Below are 20,864 nucleotides of genomic sequence, written 5' to 3' on the forward strand. Positions count from 1 at the left end.
CATACTAACCACATGAGTCACACAGTAAATAGGTGGTCTGAGTCTACTCCATTCATATGGCTGAGCTTCAGGAAAGACCCTTAGAGTGCTATAGTCAAACAGCATGTGACCTACATCCTAGTGATATAGGCCCAGCGTATGTAAACTTAGTGGTGTAAAGTACTTAAGTAAACATACTTTAAAGTACTACTTAAATAGTTTTTTGGGGTATCTGTACTTTACTTTACTATTTCTATTTTGGACAACTTTTACTTCACTACATTCCAAAATAAAATGATGTACTTTTTACTCCATACATTTTCCCTGACACCCAAAAGTACTCATTATATTTTGAATGCTTAGCAGGACAGGAAAATGGTTCAATTCACGCACTTATCAAGAGAACGTCCCTGGTCATCCCTACTGCCTCTAATCTGGCAGACTCACTAAACACAAATGCTTTGTTTGTAAATGTTGTCTGAGTGTTGGAGTGTGCCCCTGGCTATCCGTAAATTAGAAAAACAAGAAAATTGTGCCGTCTGGTTTGCTTAATATAAGGAATTTGAACTTTTACTTTGATACTTAAGTATATTTAAAAGCAAATACTTTTAGACTTTTACTCAAGTAGTATTTTACTGGGTGACTTTCACTTTTACATGAGTCATTTTCTACTAAGTTGTCTTTACTTTTACTGAAGTATGACAATTGGTTACTTTTTCCACCACTGTGTAAACGTGTCAAGACAATACTAGAATGACTCATAAGTAACCATGTCATAACCATGACAAGGCCATTGATGAGAAGGAATTGAAAAAATTGAAATTGTAACTCACATGACGCTACAAAACCTCTATAAGTGAAGTGAAATTTAGAGAGAAATCCCAGTAGGCAACATTTCTATTTTAGCCCAAGCCTTTGTAACACTCAAAAAGAGAGTAAAAAAGTAGTGAGTGCATTGGTAGACTGACTCATACCAGGTCTGAAGTGTTTGACTGAAAATATAAAGCCCTCAGACATGAGGTCACTGTAAAGGGGGTGTTCAGTTCAGTCATAGATTAATAAATACTCACATTTTATAACAATGGGCCAACACTTAGACGTATTGACCCTCTTTTAGTGTACACTAGTCACTAAGTTTGTTGAGTTCGGCGAAAGTGTTTCAGCCTCCCAAGGGAGATTAGACCTCCAGTCCAGTGCATGCATGTCTGGGATTCCACAGGGGATTTGGAGAGAGTGCAGGAGGTAGGAGAGATGGGGGGAATGAAAGGGGAAAACAGGGTTTGTTTCCCATGAAGGGTCAGCCTGCCTGACTCTGCTGGTGAGAATAACACGCAGACAGATAGGTGCCTGAAGATAAGCTAGCTTCACTGAAACAGCGTTCATTATCCATCCTGTGTGTGTAAATCAGTAAATCAATACCTCGAGGAGTAGCTTATGTATATCAGGCCTGGACTGACTTAAAGCCATAAGTAAACACACACAACGTGGATGGAGATTTCTGTACAGATACTGGCTGTGGATTCCAGTTGTATAAGCAACATGTACTGTACAGTACAGAACTGCTGGCTCAACTTTTAATGTTCCAACACAGCCCCCTGATGGCGGTCATGAGTAGCACACGTCCTGCCAATGAGATGATGCATTAACATTGCAAAAAGGTATGTGTCTGGTCTGAAGTTCCACTGGAATGAGCTGGAAGCTCCGTAGCAGGTCCAGTTTAGGCTACTTTAATGAAGCACCCAGTGGGGAGACAGACAGGCCCCAGGGTCCTCTCAGCCAGCCGATAAACATGCGGTGGACCGAATAAACAAGGCCTGCCAGACCGCCTGTCTCTTTGAGGGGGCCGAAACAACAGGAAGTGCAGGGTTGAGGCTAGGATGCAATGACCTCTGAGTGACTCTACGTGCTAGGGCTGTTTGGGCTGGAAGGCCCGGCTGTGCTGGGAGAGCCTTGGTCCCCTGGCATGTGCCACAGAAGGCTTTTTCCTCCGTCCCACTGAGGACAGAGGAGAACAAGAGAGGAGAGCAGGAGGCCGGCTGCACTGCATAGCAGAGCACATCTGGCCAGAGAGCTACAGAGCAGACCCACTGGGCAGAAACTGGTTGAATCAACCAACATGGAATAGACGTTGAATCAACGTCTGTGCCCAGTGACGAGTGAGTCAGAGTCTGAGCTCTATGATCCATACTGCTGCCTCCTGGGAGAGATCAGGGCCAGGGTCAGACACACCTCTACAGCAGACCTGGCTCCTCTCTCCTCTACTGTCGAGTTTCATCAGCTAGGCTCAAACAGGACAGACTAGTATAATGACAGGAGTCTGTGGTAAATATATGGTGAAAGTAGATCCTGTAGCTGTAGTCTAAGTTCTAGGTCTGAATATACTTTTTTATTAATGTGATTTCAGTCCTGTAGGAGAGAGGGGTAAGTTGAGCCAAAGGGGTTAGTTGAGCCACCCTTGTTTCTAGGAAACCATACACAAAATAAATTATTTTACCAAATATTTAGGAAGAGGTAATCATTTCTTTGAGTCTGTGAAGGAAGAAACCAAATGGAAAAAGTGGGTAAGTAAGTTAGGTCCAAAAAACGGATTTTCACTAAGTCAAATTAATGTATTGTGTTAGATGTTTCATGATGCTTGTATCTAAACCAAAGTAGATCATTTTAACGTTGTTCTATACATCAGTTGGGGTCTCTATAAGCTTCAATATGAGATCCTAAACCTAGCATGAAAGTGAATGCTTGTAGCTGTGTGGGCTAATATAGTCAAAATTAAACGTTTGCCTTGGGGTAAGTTGAGCTAAAATCAAATGTTTGCCTTGGGGTAAGTTGAGCCAATGGCCATCGGGTAAGTTGAGCCAATGGTTGAGCCAATGGCAAGTTGAGCAAATTGAAGTGTTTTCTTCCCAGGCATAATGCAAGGCATTTTCGCTGGGATATGAGGTAACAACAGGGCCTATGTTAAAAGTTTAAAAAAGTACAAAGTATTTGTTAGGTGTTAAGCCGGTGTTAAAATATCCTTAAATGATTAAAAGACAAAAACGCGATTGTGATTGTGTTGAATTGTGTTTGGGAAATAAAGATAGACATGGTTTTAAAAAGGTAGTGGTAATATTTCATTCAGTGCAGAAACTTGTAGGCGGCTTAACTTACCCTGTCCCGCGGCTCAACCTACCCCATACCCAGGGTAAGTTGTGCCAAGAGACCACTTTTTTTGTACAAGCTATGTTTTCAAAACTGTAATGCTTACATTAATTCTTATTATTTCCAGGGATACACAACATCCTGAAAAATATGTAGATATCCTTGTTAAAAAAACTATATACTATATTTCCCTTGACGGAATGATGCTGAATGTAGAAAATGGCTTAACGTACCCAACTCTCCCCTACCTGCTGGATAGGACTGATATGGGGGGGGGGGGGGGGGGGGTCCTCCAAGTAGAAAAGTCACAAGTTTATTGCAGCAAATGATGCCATTTCAGGATGCCCATTGAGACTAGGGGAGAGGGAAGCAGGTCTCAGATCAAAAAGAGGGGGGGTTCTAATGAACAATTCCCTCACCATTGTACTATTAGTAACCAGTGTTCCCATAGCCATGCCTGCCAGGCTGATAGTTTACATGGCTGCTGACCAATAATAGCTATTGACAAGATGCAGCAATGAACTCTATAGCCAATCAGATACCAACAACCACTAACAATGGATGACTCTGGAAAGTACCCATATACTGAGAGGAGTCAATAAACTATAATATCTTTGCCATACTGAGAGGAGTCAATAAACTATAATATCTTTGCCATACTGAGAGGAATCAATAAACTGTAATATCTTTGCCATACTGAGAGGAGTCAATAAACGGTCATATCTTTGCCATACTGAGAGGAGTCAATAAACTATAATATCTTTGCTATCCTGGTTGTCATCTACAGTAATCTCACTCTAGATTGGCATACAGCACACTTCATGTAGATACGGTAGGATACATCCCCTTGAAAAGACTATTGCATTCTATGAATTCTGTCACGCAAATAGGCAATTATCTGTTCAAATCAATCATATTATATTTGTCACATGCTTCGTAAATAACAGGTGTAGATTAACAGTGAAATGCTTACTTCCCAACAACGCAGAGAGAAAAATAGAAAAATAATAACATGAGGAATAAATACACAATGAGTAACTATAACTTGGCTATATACATGGGGTACCAGTACCGAGTCCATGTGCAAGGGTATGAGGTAGATATAGATATGTACATATACTGTAGGTACATGGCCATATTGTGATACAGTACTAACTAGACTAGATTGGAAACACAACATTGGACATGATTTCTGAAATATGATTCTCATTTCTCTTTAGGTGACAGACTGTTTCAGACATACACTGAGTATACAAAACATTAAGAACACCTGCTTTTTCCATGACATAGACTGATCAGGTGAATCCAGGTGAAAGCTATGATCCCTTATTGATGTCACTTGGTAACCTTTTACTGCAGTCAATGACCAAAAGCGCCCTCTTTGGCCTCAAGGGTGGAATGTTATTCATATTTTTCATAATTTCATAATTAATAACTGTTTTGTTTTTTCACAGACGAAAATCCGGTGTTTCTATGTCAAACAGTTTTGTTATATTTCAGTCTTTTATGATATATATATATATAAAGTGTAATGTTGGGATGCAAACTCAAAATGGAATACATTTCAACTCTATATCTGACATGGTACAGGTGTCTTCTTTTTTCTAAGCCCATAACCATGTGGGTGAGGTGTATACATTTGTTTCAAAGTAGATTTGTTTAAGACTACCAAGGACCACTCTGTATGACCCTGATTTAGCCCACTGCAGTAAAAGGTTATTAAATCCACTTCAATCAGTGTAGATGAAGGGGAGGAGACAGGTTAAAGAAGGATTCTTAAGCCTTGAGACAATTGAGACATGGATTATGTATGTGTGCCATTCAGAGAATGAATGGGCAAGACAAAAGATTTAAGTGCCTTTGAACGAGGTATGGTAGTAGGTGCCAGGCACACTGGTTTGTGTCAAGAACAGCAACGCTGCTGGGTTTTTCATGCTCAACAGTTTCCCGTGTGTATCAAGAACCGTCCACCACCCAAAGGACATCCAACCAACTTGACACAACTGTGGGAAGCATTGGAGTCAACATGGGCCAGCATCCCTGTGGAACGCTTTTGACACCTCATAGAGTCCATACCCCGACAAATGTAGGCTGTTCTGAGGGCAAAAGGTGGGGTGTATCTCAATATTAGGAAGGTGTGTATACTCAGTGTATAATGCTAACTGACTTTAAGAGATGGCTGATGTATAGCTCCCTCTGTTGGTCATCTTTACCAGCTTGTAATGGTACTGTAATTATAGTAGCACAAATTCAACTCAGCCTGTTATGGTGTATGGAGAGGACTGTCTAATAATGTATTTTTAAATAACCTCAGCTGGACTCTGGTTCTAAGTTTTTCCCCACTTTTCCCCAACCGGGATGGGACTGAGCTAAAACAAACTCTCTCGTGAGTCATTTTACAGGACTTTACAGTGACTTGTTATTTTGCCATCTCTGGATTATGGGAGGAATATTCTTATCTTTTTCTTCATGTGTGTCTGTGACATTGTCCTTTAGGGGTATATACACTGAGTATACCAAACATTAGGAACACCTTCCTAATATTGAGTCCACCACCCCCCCCCCCCCCCCCCCCCCTCACCCCTCACTTTTGCCCTCATTACAGCCTCAATTCATTGGGGCATTGCCTCTACAAGTTGTCGAAAGCATTCCACAAGGAGGCTGACCCATGTTGACCCCAATGCTTCCCACAGTTGTGTCAAGTTGGTTGGATGTCCTTTGGGTGGTGGACCATTCTTGATACACACGGGAAACTGTTGAGCGTGAAAAACCCAGCAGCATTGCAGTTCTTGACACAAACCGGTGCGCTTGGCACCTACTACCATATCCCGTTCAAAGGCACTTAAATCTTTTGTCTTGCCCATTCACCCTCTGAATGGCACACATACACAATCCATGTCTCAATTGTCTCAAGGCTTAAAAATCCATCTACACTGATTGAAGTGGATTTAACAAGTGACATCAATAAGGGATCATAGCTTTCACCTGGGTTCACCTGGTCAGTCTGTCATGAAAATAGCATGTTTTGTATACTCAGCGTAACCAACCAACAGCATTGGCCTTCAACTACTGTGAGTAGTAGTCTTAGTAGTAGTAGTAGTAGTCGATGTACCTGATCCTATAAAATTGGCCACGTTTACAAAGTCCATTTATCGTTACACATATCAATACTCCTGATAAAGGGTGACACACACACATCACTGCTGATGGACTTGATTAACTATCAATCAAGCACTACATATCTTGTTGACCTTAAGTGGGACACAGTCAGAGGTAGTGTAGTGGGCAATATGTGACATTTAGTAGGATAAACAATTATATAAATGATCTACCTAATGCCACAGTTATTTTCAAGCACTGAAAAGTTAGTTTTATGAAAACAATGAGGAAGAAAACAAAGGATGTTTTACGTTTTCGCCTTTTCCATAACTATCAGTAAACCTTTGCACCCTGGTTTCTCGTTTGAGTGGAATGCATTCCTCATGCACAGCTGAACTAAACTGTGGTTAGTATGTGCCTGAGAGGGAAACAGAGCAAAGTAAATCTAAAAACACTGACAACTTCACAATTCATATTTATTGGCTTAAATCACGGCGTTGGGGTCAAACCCAAAAATGTTCAATTCAACTGACCCCAACCCTGTTACCAGTAACATACAGTAGCTAAAGTCACTAAGCCACTACAATGACTCTGTGGTCATTAGCTTGACTACGAGAGTATCTGATCCAACATGCCCCAACTACTGATAGGGTGGTCCAGGAAATTGTAGAGGAGTTAAGCAAACAGCCCAGGGATACTTTCCCTATAATATTGCTAACAATGTTTATTGATAAGACAGGGTTCATACACATTTTGACAGATGGAATTTCATGACTTCTCACCAAATTTCCATGAACAACAATTGTCAGCGTCTCTATTTACGTATAAAAAAGTACGCGTATGTGGTATCGACACTGGGAGGCTGCTCTCTGATACCAAGCAATATCTCCTGTCGTTGTGCAAGGCACTCAACCCCCCACAAAGTAGAATAGAGGTTAGGCAACTGTTTAAAAAACATGTGGTCAACCCTCAGTCTGGAGAGCTACTGTGTGTGCAGGCTTTTGATAAAACACATTAGAGCCAGTTTATCAAGGTCCGGTTGAGCAGCTAATTTCTAAAATGTGGTTTGTTAGAGGGGAATAAAAGCCTGCACACCCTTTAGGAATAAAAGTCTGCACACCCATTAGCTCTCCTGGAGGATGGTTGACCACCCTTGATGTAGAATATTGCAACATTACAACCAAATACGTTTTATGCTTTTTTAAATAATTTGCTCATTCAATATATCAAAGCTCAAATGGCTATGGCAAGCTGCAAATCGTTCTATTCCGCTGAAGTAAGCACACATATTTTCTTCAGGAAATGTACCTTTTCTAGTTTAGTCATATTTATATTAGCTACCTTAGAAGTGTTTACTTTGCATGCTGTCTAGCATCTATTGAGTTGCAATGTCCCATACATTGGATCCCCAAATCAACTGGAAGTATCTACAAAACAAGTTTTGAAGCCACATCATCCAAAAGAAAGGCTACATCTAATATTTTTCCTAAAATGACTGTTTACAATTCAGAAATTATTTTAATTCACATAATTAGAGTCACCGCGATTGAACCGAATCCCAACTAATACAATGACGAATTTAATCGTTAATTTCGTTAAAACAAAAAAAAGAAGTGTTTAAATGAATCATTTGAATCGTTCAAAAAAAAGTAAATCAGCTTTCAATTGCCTTTTTCGTGAGTGTCGGTGGAAGTTTTTTTGGGACATGACGAAAACATGAATCATGCTAATAATAGCTAAAAAGTTAACTACAGGGTATAATATATGTTTTGAATTGGCTACCTAGATATTAGTCTGTTCTCTATCATATTTTATGGGTTAGGCCTACCGCTGCAATGTCCGACTTTCTCTCTCTCTTTGAGCAGATGCCAGTGATGCGCGCAAACACAACAGACACGTTAAAGTGCATTCCGAGTCTGGTTTATATGTTGATTATGATTTAATTGATAAAATATTTAAACACAGTGCCTAAATAAATTACTTTATCAAAAATTATTAATTTCCATTACTTTTCCAAAACTTTTCAGAGTGTATCATTTTCAAAAAAAATTCCACAGTGGTGTAAAGTACTTAAGTAAAAATACTTTAAAGTACTACATAAGCAGTTTTTTGGGGTATCTGTACTCTACTTTACTATTTAAATTTTTACAACTTTTACTTTTACTCCACTACAGTTGTAAAGAAAATAATGTACTTTCTACTCCATGCATTTTCCCTGACACCCAAAAGTACTCTTTACATTTTTTATTCTTAGCAGGACAGGAAAATTGTCAAATTCATGCACTTATCAAGAGAAAATCCCTGGTCATCCCTGCTGCATCTGATCTGGCGGACTCAATAAACACAAATGCTTTGTTTGTAAATTATGTTTGTGTTGGAGTGTGCTCCTGGCTATCTGTACATTTTAAAAACAAGAAAATGGTGCCATTTGGTTTGCTTAATATAAGGAATTTGAAATGATTTATACTTGTACTTTTACTTTTGATACTTAAGTATATTTTAGCAATTACATTTACTTTTGATACTTAAGTATATTTCAAACCAAATACTTTTACTCAAGTAGTATTTTACTGGGTGACTCTCACTTTTACATGAGTCATTTTCTATTACGGTATCTTTACTTTTACTGAAGTACGACAATTGGATACTTTTTCCACCACTGCTTTTCCAGGCCTGGAAAACACAATTTTTCAAATTCCATGACTTTTCCAGGATTTTTATGACAGTACGAACCCTGTAAGCGCTCTTCAGCAGAGGACACACATATCAAACAGTTTATAGAATGGGATGAACTTCGTCCCCAATTTAACCAGCTTCAATATATAAAGGCTCAATGGTTTTACGTAAGACTTTGCTTTGACAATCGCTGACAACCATCCAGTTGAGTTGTAATCTGGAATATACTTTTCTCATAGAGCCAAACCTTTAAGGTTTTTACATTGCAAACATGATAGACCGAAATATGAAAAATGTTCTGGTGGTATCCATTGGATTTTTATGTCTGTTCACAGCATATGGAGGACTTCAGAGTTTACAGGTAACTCATGATACTGTCGCGTCGATCATTAAATAGATGACTGCTTGAATATTAAGGTACAATTCAACACTGCAATTTCTGGTTCTTGATAATTGTGTTACAGAGCAGTCTGAATGCCGAGGATGGGATGGGGGTGACGTCTCTCAGTGTTATCTATGCCTCCATCATCCTGTCATCCATGTTCCTAACACCCATTCTAATCAAAAACATGGGCTGCAAATGGACTATTGTTGCCGGCATGGGCTGCTATGTGACCTATTCAATTGGGAACCTCTTTCCAGGATGGTAAAGCAAACTGTCCAAAACCTGTTCAGACCTTCACTGTTTACAGCTTTCAACAAGCTGTGTTTCTTCCTCATGATTTAAGAGCAAAATTACGATACAACTAATCATGTACCTCCCCACCTCAGTGAGTAAAACATTTGGCATAGTACACATACAGTTGAAGTCGGAAGTTTACATACACTTAGGTTGGTGTCATTAAAACTTGTTTTTCAACCACTCCACAAATTTCTTGTTAACAAACTATAGTTTTGGCAAGTAATTTTTCCAACAATTGTTTACAGACAGATTATTTCACTTATAATTCACTATATCACAATTCCAGTGGGTCAAAAGTTTACATACACTAAGTTGACAGTGCCTTTAAACAGCTTGGAAAATTCCAGAAAATGATGTCATGGCTTTAGAAGCTTCTGATAGGCTAATTGACATCATTTGAGTCAATTGGAGGTGTACCTGTGGATGTATTTCAAGGCTTACCTTCAAACTCAGTGCTTCTTTGCTTGACATCATGGGAAAATCAAAAGAAATCAGCCAAGACCTCAGAAAAACAATTGTAGACCATCACAAGTCTGGTTCATCCTTGGGAGCAATTTCCAAACGTCTGAAGGAACCACGTTCATCTGTACAAACAATAGTACGCAAGTATAAACACCATGGGACCACGCAGCCGTCATACCGCTCAGGAAGGAGACGCGTTCTGTCTCCTAGAGATTAACGTACTTTGGTGCGAAAAGCGCAAATCAATCCCAGAACAACAGCAAAGGACCTTGTGAAGATGCTGGAGGAAAAAGTATCTATATCCACAGTAAAACGAGTCCTATATCGACATAACCTGAAAGTCCGCTCAGCAAGGAAGAAGCCACTGCTCCAAAACCGCCATAAAAAAGCCAGACTACGGTTGGCAACTGCACATGGGGACAAAGATCATACTTTTTTGAGAAATGTCCTCTGGTCTGATGAAACAAAAATAGAACCTTGAAATACATCCACAGGTACACCTCCAATTAACTCAGATGATGTCAATTAGCCTATCAGAAGCTTCTAAAGCATGACATCATTTTCTGGAATTTTCCAAGCTGTTTAAAGGCACAGTCAACTTTATAATAATTATATTTTGTTTGTTTTTACTCCAGAACTTCCTCAACCTCTCCGATCATTTTCATGATGTCCATCCGGTTTGCTTCTATATGCCATATAACTTGTTAACTTGTTGTTACCAAGTAGAGTTGGGATTATTTCTGTACTCTTAGATAAATTAAACTAATTATATGAAGGTAGTGTCCATTGACAAAGTTGTTTACACACATGGTATGAATTATATCCCTTTCTGCTATGCTTCCTGGACTGGCTTGTCAGTATTTATTTAACCTTTACTTAACTAGGCAAGTCAGTTAAGAACAAATTCTTATTTACAATGACAGCCTACCCCAGCCAAACCCAGACAACGCTGGGCCAATTGTGCGCCGCCCAATCACGTCCGGATTGTGATATAGCCTGGAATCGAACCAGGGTCTGTAGTGACGCCTCCAACACTGAGATGCAGTGCCTTAGACCGCTGCGCCACTCAGTAGCAGTGTTAGTTTACAAACTGCAGGCAGTGTCTGATGCTAACCATATCAATCTGTCCTCTTCCAGGTACACTCTGATCCCCACCTCTGTGATCCTAGGTATGGGAGGTTCTCCACTATGGTCAGCCAAGTGTACCCTTCTCACCATCAGCGGCAACCTGCAGGCCCCTAAAGAAAACAAGGCAGCAGCGCATGTTATCAATAAGTACTTTGGCATATTTTTCCTGATATTCCAGTCTTCGTCTGTATTGGGAAACCTCATGTCGTCGTTGATATTCGGTTCAGATACAGATATACGTAAGAAGCAAGTGCACACATACACACACACACAAACACACACACCAAGTACGCACACACAGAACAAATGCAACTTGTTGGTGAAAGTAGTAACATTTGTAAGTTAAAAGCTGACTGTAGGATAAAGTGAATGAGATGCATCATGTGCAGTGTACATTTATGACAGGTGTTCTTGCCCAACTATCCTCTATGGTACCATCTGTCATAATGATATCTTTATGTCCTCCTAGCTGACATCTCTGAGGAAGATCTACAATATTGTGGTGCAGGTGTGTGCATTGATATCAATGCAAACTCCATGACCAAAAGACCAGCACAAGAATTGGTTTGGACACTAGTCGGCTGCTATATTGGTAAGAACCTATTATTGTTTGTACAGGTTGGCCTGCAACTCTACACTTTTTGCCATGGGGCAGAGAAAATAATATGTGGTGTTCTATAGCTCATCTATTGCTTTTATTCACATTTTGCCATGAGACAGAGAAAAGTCCATCGTTTTAAAGCAAATTTCCTGCTATTCTATAGTTTTATAATGCTATTCTACACATTTTGTCATGAGGCTGTTAGGTTCTGAACCAACAGAGTAAAAACTCAAACGGACGAATAGGAAAAGCCCACTGGGTCATACAGCTGCAAAGACAATGTATGAATACACAAGCACATATATTTATAACCTCCTACTAGGTGGGGTCAACTCCTTACACATCTAGACAGCCGATACATTTCTGTTGCTTGGCAGGAACTTAATTGATTCCTCTCACTGGTGTAGTCATGGCCCTGCCTAATGCTAAAACCTTCGTGGGCGTTGAAAATGTATGTGTGTGAGATAGAACTGTAGTAGGAGGGTCGTTGTGATGGGCCCCTCTGACCCCCCTCCCAGAGGTTTCTTTTCACTTCATCTGTTGACTTGACCTGGAGCCGAATTACTCGCTCCTCCCTAGATCCGCAGCTGGCCTTCCTTATCAGAGACTAACTGTTGTCCTTCGCCTCCCTCCTTAGAAACATTGATGTTCAACAATAACATGTTTGAACAGAATATGAACTTTCTGCTCTCCCCCTTGTCTCACTCAGTAACTTTCCATACACCAACTTCCTATTCACCCTTCATTGACCCCAACATATACAGTACCAGTCAAAAGTTTGGACACACCTACTCATTCAAAGATTTTTCTTAATTTTTTACTATTTTCTACATTGTAGAATAATAGTGAAGACATCAAAACTATGAAATAACACATATGTAATCATGTAATAACAAAAAAAAAGTGTTAAACAAATCAAAATATATTTTAGATTTTAGATTCTTCAAAGTAGTCACCCTTTACCTTGATGACAGCTTTGCACACTAGAGCTGCCCCGGTCAACTGTAAGAGCTGTTATTGTGAAGTGGTCCCTTTGCAGAAAAACAGCCCTAAAGCATGACGTTTCCACCCCATTCTTCACAGTAGGTATGGTGTTCTTTGGATGCAACTCAGCATTCTTTGTCCTCCAAACACGACGAGTTGAGTTTTTACCAAAAAGTTATATTTTGGTTTCATCTGACCATATGACATTCTCCCAATCCTCTTCTGGATCATCCAAATGCACTCTAGCAAACTTCAGACGGGCCTGGACATGTACTGGCTTAAGCAGGGGGACACGTCTGGCACTGCAGGATTTGAGTCCCTGGCGGCGTAGTGTGTTACTGATGGTAGGCTTTGTTACTTTGGTCCCAGCTCTCTACAGGTCATTCACTAGGTCCCCCCGTGTGGTTCTGGGATTTTTGCTCACCGTTCTTGTGATCATTTTGACCCCACGGGGTGAGATCTTGCGTGGAGCCCCAGATCGAGGGAGATTATCAGTGGTCTTGTATGTCTTCCATTTCCTAATAATTGCTCCCACAGTTGATTTCTTCAAACCAAGCTGCTTACCTATTGCAGATTCAGTCTTCCCAGCCTTTGACAGCTCTTTGGTCTTGGCCATAATGGAGTTTGAAGTGTGACTGTTTGAGGTTGTGGACAGGTGTCTTTTATACTGATAACAAGTTCAAACAGGTGCCATTAATACAGGTAATGAGTGGTGGACAGAGGAGCCTCTTAAAGAAGAAGTTACAGGTCTGTGAGAGCAAGAAATCTTGCTTGTTTGTAGGTGACCAAATACTTATTTTCCACCATAATTTGCAAATAAATTCATAAAAAATCCTACAATGTGATTTTCTGGATTTTTTTCTCTCTATTTGTCTGTCATAGTTGACGTGTACCTATGATGAAAATTACAGGCCTCTCATCTTTTTAAGTGGGATAACTTGCACAATTGGTGGCTGACTAAATACTTTTTTCCCCCCACTGTATATATACAGTTGAAGTCGGTTGTTTACATACAATGAGGGAAAAAAGTATTTGATCCCCTGCTGATTTTGTACGTTTGCCCACTGACAAAGACATGATAAGTCTATAATCTTGTCAATGATCTCAAGGCAGCTGGGACCATAGTCACCAAGAAAACAATTGGTAACACACTACGCTGTGAAGGACTGAAATCCTGCAGTGCCCGCAAGGTCCCCCTGCTCAAGAAAACACATATACAGGGCTGTCTGAAGTTTGCCAATGGACATCTGAATGATTCAGAGGGGAACTGGGTGAAAGTGTTGTGGTCAGATGAGACCAAAATTGAGCTCTTTGGCATCAACTCAACTCGCCGTGTTTGGAGGAGGAGGAATGCTGCCTATGATCCCAAGAACACTATCCCCACCGTCAAACATGGAGGTGGAAAATTATGCTTTGGGGGTGTTTTTCTGCTAAGGGGACAGGACAACTTCACCGCATCAAAGGGACGATGGACGGGGCCATGCACCGTCAAATCTTGGGTGAGAACCTCCTTCCCTCATCCAGGGCATTGAAAATGGGTCGTGGATGGGTATTCCAGCATGACAATGACCCAAAACACACGGCCAAGGCAACAAAGGAGTGGCTCAAGAAGAAGCACATTAAGGTCCTGGAGTGGCCTAGCCAGTCTCCAGACCTTAATCCCATAGAATATCTGTGGAGGGAGCTGAAGGTTCGAGTTGCCAAACGTCAGGCTCGAAACCTTAATGACTTGGAGAAGATCTGCAAAGAGGAGTGGAACAAAATCCCTTCTGAGATATGTGCAAACCTGGTGGCCAACTACAAGAAACGTCTGACCTCTGTGATTGCCAACAAGGGTTTTGCCACCAAGTACTAAGTCATGTTTTGCAGAGGGGTCAAATACATTTACATTTTTACATTTTAGTCATTTAGCAGAGTGCATACATGTATTTTTTTATTTTTTTGTTATTTTTTATATACTGGCCCCCTGTGGGAATACTTATTTCGCTCATTAAAATGCAAATCAATTTATAACATTTTGTTGTTATTCTGTCTTTCACTGTTCAAATAAACCTACCATTAAAATTATAGACTGATCATGTCTTTGTCAGTGGCCAAATGTACAAAATCAGCAGGGGATCAAATACTTTTTTCCCTCACTATACACCTTAGCCAAATACATTTAAACTCAGTTTTTCACAATTCCTGACATTTAATCCTAGTAAAAATTGGCTGTCTTAGGTCAGTTAGGATCACAACTTTATTTTAAGAATGTGAAATGTCAGGATAATAGTAGAGAGAATGATTGATTTCAGCTTTTATTTATTTCATCACATTCCCAGTGGGTCAGAAGTTTACATACACTCAATTAGTATTTGGTAGCATTGCCTTTAAATTGTTTAACTTGGGTCAAACATTTCGGGTAGCCTTCCACAAGCTTCCCACAATAGGTTGAGTGAATTTTGGCCCATTCCTCCTGACAGAGCTGATGTAACTGAATCAGGTTTGTAGGCATCCTTGCTTGCACACGCTTTTTCAGTTCTGCCCACAAATTTTCTATAGGATTGAGGTCAGGGCTTTGTGATGGCCACTCCAATACCTTGACTTTGTTGTCCTTAAGCCATTTTGCCACAACTTTGGGAGTATGCTTGGGATCATTGTCCATTTGGAAGACCAATTTGCGTCAAGCTTTAACTTCCTGACTGATGTCTTGAGATGTTGCTTCAATATATCCACATATTTTTCCTTCCTCATGATGCCATCTATTTTGTGAAGTGCACCAGTCCCTCCTGCAGCAAAGCACATCCACAGCATGATGCTGCCACACCTGTGCTTCACGGTTGGGATGGTGTTCTTCGGCTTGCAAGCCACCGACTTTTCCTCCAAACATAACGATGGTCATTATGGCCAAACAGTTCTATTTTTGTTTCATCAGACCAGAGGACATTTCTCCCAAAAGTACGATCTTTGTCCCCATGTCTAGTTGCAAACCGTAGTCTGGCTTTTTTATGGCGGTTTTGGAGCAGTGGCTTCTTCCTTGCTGAGCGGACTTTCAGGTTATGTCGATATAGGACTCGTTTTACTGTGGATATCGATACTTTTGTACCTGTTTCCTCCAGCATCTTCACAAGGTCCTTTGCTGTTGTTCTGGGATTGATTTGCACTTTTCGCACCAAAGTACGTTAATCTCTAGGAGACAGAACGTGTCTCCTTCCTGAGCGGTATGACGGCTGCGTGGTCCCATGGTGTTTATACTTGCGTACTATTGTTTGTACAGATGAACGTGGTACCTTCAGGCATTTGGAAATTGCTCCCAAGGATGAACCAGACTTGAGGAGGTCTACCATTATTTTCTGAGGTCTTGGCTGATTTCTTTTGATTTTCCCATGATGTCAAGCAAAAAAGCACTGAGTTTGAAGGTAGGCCTTGAAATACATCCACAGGTACACCTCCAATTGACTCAGATGATGTCAATTAGCCTATCAGAAGCTTCTAAAGCCATGACATAATTTTCTGGCATTTTCCAAGCTGTTTAAAGGCACAGTCAATTTAGTGTATGTAAACTTCTGACCCACTGGAATTGTGATACATTGAATTATAAGTGAAATAATCTGTCTGTAAACAATTGTTGGAAAAATTACTTGTGTCATGCACAAAGTAGATGTCCTATCCGACTTGCCAAAACAATAGATTTAGATATTTAGATTGTAGTTAGGTATTGTAGGTAGTTATTGGGGTTGTTGTATGTAATTATTGTAGGTTAGTGTTGTATTCGGCTGAGCCCGGTGAAGCACGAAGCTAGCTAACCCACTACCTGGACTAGCTGGCGGGTAGCTACTGGTAACTATTAGCAACTGTGGATAGTTGTTTCACGCCTGAGAATACCTGTAATTACGCCAGCTAGCTGCCTACAATAATTACATACAATAATGCCTACCATTCAGCTGTTTTTCTAACCTCATTGTCTGAAGCGTTAACGTTAGGTAGTAAGTAGCTACTGTGCTCGAAATGTAGCTAGCTTGTTGCTACCTGGATAGCTACTAAACAATAGCTGGAACGACCTAGCGAACAGACGCGAACTGGCTGAGTCAATTCAGTGGCTAGCTTTGCACTTCGCTAGCTAACAGTAGCTGCTAGGGGTAAGTTATAACCTACATTTGTGTTTTGTTTTGACATACTGGTAGCCAGAGTCGTTCAAGGGAATTCGGGACATGGGTGACTAGTTAACGTTAGCTTGGCTCTCTCTGTGTGTTCGTGCCGTGGGAGGACGGGTTTCTTCGTTGGCAGAAAGCAATGGCTAGCTAGTATGCTAACTATTCTAGCTAAATAACTGGCTGAATAAATTGACGACGGACTCGCTCAAGCTGTCGGGACTAACCCACAACGTTAGACACGGACACGTATGATCTGCTTGGCGTGTTGACACACTGGTGGTTTGTTGTGGCCGAGTATTGGTGCTAAACCGTGTTGTTGGAGTCCGGCATGCTAGTTGGCTGTGGCGTCATATGACTAGGTGCCCTGGACGGTTTTCACGGAAGAATACTGTACCAAGTTAGCTAGCTGAATAAACTAAGTTAGTCTATTCCTAGAAAACATTGAACCGCTGTAGTTTACAACAATGATAGTTTCCTATCATCTCTTCCCTCTGCTCAATCCTTCTCCCTCCAATCTCCTGATTCTGCCTCCTCAACCCTCCTCTCCTCCCTTTCTGCATCCTTTGACTCTCTATGTCCCCTATCCTCCCGGCCGGCTCGGTCCTCCCCTCCTGCTCCGTGGCTTGATGACTCATTGAGAGCTCACAGAACAGGGCTCCGGGCAGCCGAGCGGAAATGGAGGAAAACTAGACTCCCTGCGGACCTGGCATCTTTTCACTCCCTCCTCTCTACATTTTCTTCATCTGTTTCTGCTGCTAAAGCCACATTCTACCACTCTAAATTCCAAGCATCTGCCTCTAACCCTAGGAAGCTCTTTGCCACCTTCTCCTCCCTGCTGAATCCTCCCCCCCCCCCCCCCTCTCTGTGGATGACTTCGTCAACCATTTTGAAAAGAAGGTTGACGACATCCGATTCTCGTTTGTTAAGTCAAATGACACTGCTGGTCCTGCTCACACTGCCCTACCCTATGTGTTGACTTCTTTCTCCCCTCTCTCTCCAGATAAAATCTTGCGACTTGTGACGGCCGGCCGCCCAACAACCTGCCCGCTTGACCCTATCCCCTCCTCTCTTCACCAGACCATCTCCGGTCACCTTCTCCCTTACCTCACCTCGCTCATCAACTCATCCTTGACCACTGACTATGTCCCTTCCGTCTTCAAGAGAGCGAGAGTTGCACCCCTTCTCAAAAAACCAACACTCAATCCCTCTGATGTCAACAACTACAGACCAGTATCCCTTCTTTCTTTTCTCTCCAACACGCTTGAGCGTGCCGTCTTTAGCCAACTCTCTTGCTATCTCTCTCAGAATGACCTTCTTGATCCAAACCAGTCAGGTTTCAAGACTGGTCATTCAAATGAGACTGCTCTTCTCTGTGTCACGGAGGCTCTCTGCACTGCTAAAGCTAACTCTCTCTCCTCTGCTCTTGTCCTTCTAGACCTGTCTGCTGCCTTTGATACTGTGAACCATCAAATCCTCCTCTCCACCCACTCCGAGCTGGGCATCTCCGGCGCAGCTCACTCTTGGATTGCGTCCTACCTGACCGGTCGCTCCTACCAAGTGGCGTGGCGAGAATCTGTCTCCGCACCACGTGCTCTCACCACTGGTGTCCCCCAGGGCTCAGTTCTAGGCCCTCTCCTATTCTTGCTATACACCAAGTCACTTGGGTCTGTCATATCCTCACATGGCCTCTCCTATCATTGCTACGCAGACAACACACAACTAATCTTCTCCTTTCCCCCTTCTGATAACCAGGTGGCGAATCGCATCTCTGCATGTCTGGCAGACATATCAGTGTGGATGACGGATCACCACCTCAAGCTGAACCTCGGCAAGACGGAGCTGCTCTTCCTCCCGGGGAAGGACTGCCCGTTCCATGATCTCGCCATCACGGTTGACAACTCCGTTGTGTCCTCCTCCCAGAGTGCGAAGAGCCTTGGCGTGACCCTGGACAACACCCTGTCGTTCTCCGCTAACATCAAGGCGGTGACCCGATCCTGTAGGTTCATGCTCTACAACATTCGGGGAGTATGACCCTGCCTTACACAGGAAGCGGCACAGGTCCTAATCCATGCACTTGTCATATCCCGTCTGGATTACTGCAACTCGCTGTTGGCTGGGCTCCTTGCCTGTGCCATTAAACCCCTACAACTCATCCAGAATGCCGCAGCCCGTCTGGTGTTCAACCTTCCCAAGTTCTCTCACGTCACCCCACTCCTCCACACACTCCACTGGCTTCCAGTTGAAGCTCGCATCTGCTACAAGACCATGGTGCTTGCCTACGGAGCTGTGAGGGGAACGGCACCTCCATACCTTCAAGCTCTGATCAGTCCCTACACCCAAACGAGGGCATTGCGTTCATCCACCTCTGGCCTGCTGGCCCCCCTACCTCTGCGGAAGCACAGTTCCCGCTCAGCCCAGTCAAAACTGTTCGCTGCTCTGGCACCCCAATTGTGGAACAAGCTCCCTCACGACGCCAGGACAGCGAAGTCACTCATCACCTTCCGGAGACACTTGAAACCCCACCTCTTTAAGGAATACCTGGGATAGGATAAAGTAATCCTTCTACCCACTGGCTATAAGGTCAATGCACCAATTTGTAAGTCGCTCTGGATAAGAGCGTCTGCTAAATGACGTAAATGTAAATGTAAATGTAATAGTTTGTTAACAAGAAATTTGTGGAGTGGTTGAAAAACGAATTTTAATGACTCCAACCTAAGTGTATGTAAACTTCCGACTTCAACTGTACACACACATATACATACAGTACATACATTGGGGGCCCCGGGGCATGTGCCCTGCATGCCCGTTCGGTAATCCGGCCCTGCAGGTTGATGCTATTGAAATGTTCTAATGTTTGTTTCTGTTGTGTTCTAGGGGTGGGTATGCTGGCCATGATGATAGTGGCAGTATTTCTGGATAACATAGACAGAGATCAGGCCCAGGAGTTCAGGGGCAACAGGGAACCATTCTGGAGCACCTTCCTGGCCACGTTCACACTCCTGAAAGACAAGAGACTCGTCATTCTGATCCCTTTGTCCATGTACAGTGGCTTTGAGCAGAGTTTCCTCTCAGGTGAATACACAAAGGTGAGGAGACGATACATGGTTCTTATCCTGCCACTTGGAATCCAACGTTCAATAATTCTTAACCAATAGAATAGTGGCTAAAAGTTATACTTGTGACCTTCTTTTGTTGTTTTCTTTGCAGAACTATGTGACCTGTGCATTAGGAATCCATTATGTTGGATATACGATGATATGTTTTGGAGCCACAAATTCGTTATTTTCCTTTACGTTTGGGAGGTTGGCAGAATACACTGGAAGAGCCCCACTGTTTTGCTTGGGTAAGAATAGCTTTCCAATAAAGACATTAACATTTTCATTGCTGTCCTATAAGACACACTTAAAATTAAATCAGTCACTACTCACCGCTCTTACAGCTGCGGTGATCAACTTTGCCTGTATCCTGGCCCTGTTGTTCTGGAGGCCTCACCCAGACCAGCTGCCTGTGTTCTTTGTGTTTCCTGCTCTCTGGGGATTGGCAGATGCTGTATGGCAGGCACAAACCACCTGTGAGTTGAGTTATTATAATGTATTACAGTGACATGTTAGGTACATCAAACATTTTGTCCAGAACAGAGGTAACAGTGGTTTTGTTCTTGTTTGCAGCACTGTATGGGGTTCTCTTCCCCAGAGAAAAAGAGGCAGCGTTTGCTAACTGCTGTATGTGGGAGTCCCTTGGGTTCATGATAGCGTTTGCCTACAGTACCTTCATCTGTCTGGACACCAAGATCTACATCCTCCTTGGAGTTCTGATCCTCTCCATGGTGACCTGTTTGTGGGCAGAGTACCAAGAACACAAGAATCCTACACTTCCAGTGGAGGAGGGAGTATACGACATAGACTATAAAAAGGACACAGACCAGTACACAGACTACTCAAAAAACATAAATTGCATCATTGCTCAGACCAGCTTGTAG

The 20,864-nt window shown here is 42.1% G+C and overlaps 1 protein-coding gene across 1 annotated transcript; it reads left to right on the forward strand.

Moving 5' to 3' along the window:
• Positions 1-6,965: 6,965 nt before the first annotated feature.
• On the forward strand, positions 6,966-20,864 carry LOC311108832 (protein unc-93 homolog A-like; the record flags this gene model as incomplete). Its single annotated transcript, XM_084151595.1, has 8 exons — positions 6,966-9,256; positions 9,360-9,541; positions 11,177-11,406; positions 11,637-11,759; positions 19,760-19,971; positions 20,093-20,228; positions 20,325-20,456; positions 20,554-20,864. The coding sequence occupies exons 1-8, from the start codon at positions 9,167-9,169 to the stop codon at positions 20,862-20,864; spliced, it is 1,416 nt and encodes a 471-aa protein (XP_084007721.1). The 5' UTR covers positions 6,966-9,166.

This window comes from Coregonus lavaretus (assembly GCF_964263955.1).
Source record: "Coregonus lavaretus genome assembly, chromosome: 33".
In the NCBI taxonomy this organism is placed as follows: Eukaryota; Metazoa; Chordata; class Actinopteri; order Salmoniformes; family Salmonidae; genus Coregonus; species Coregonus lavaretus.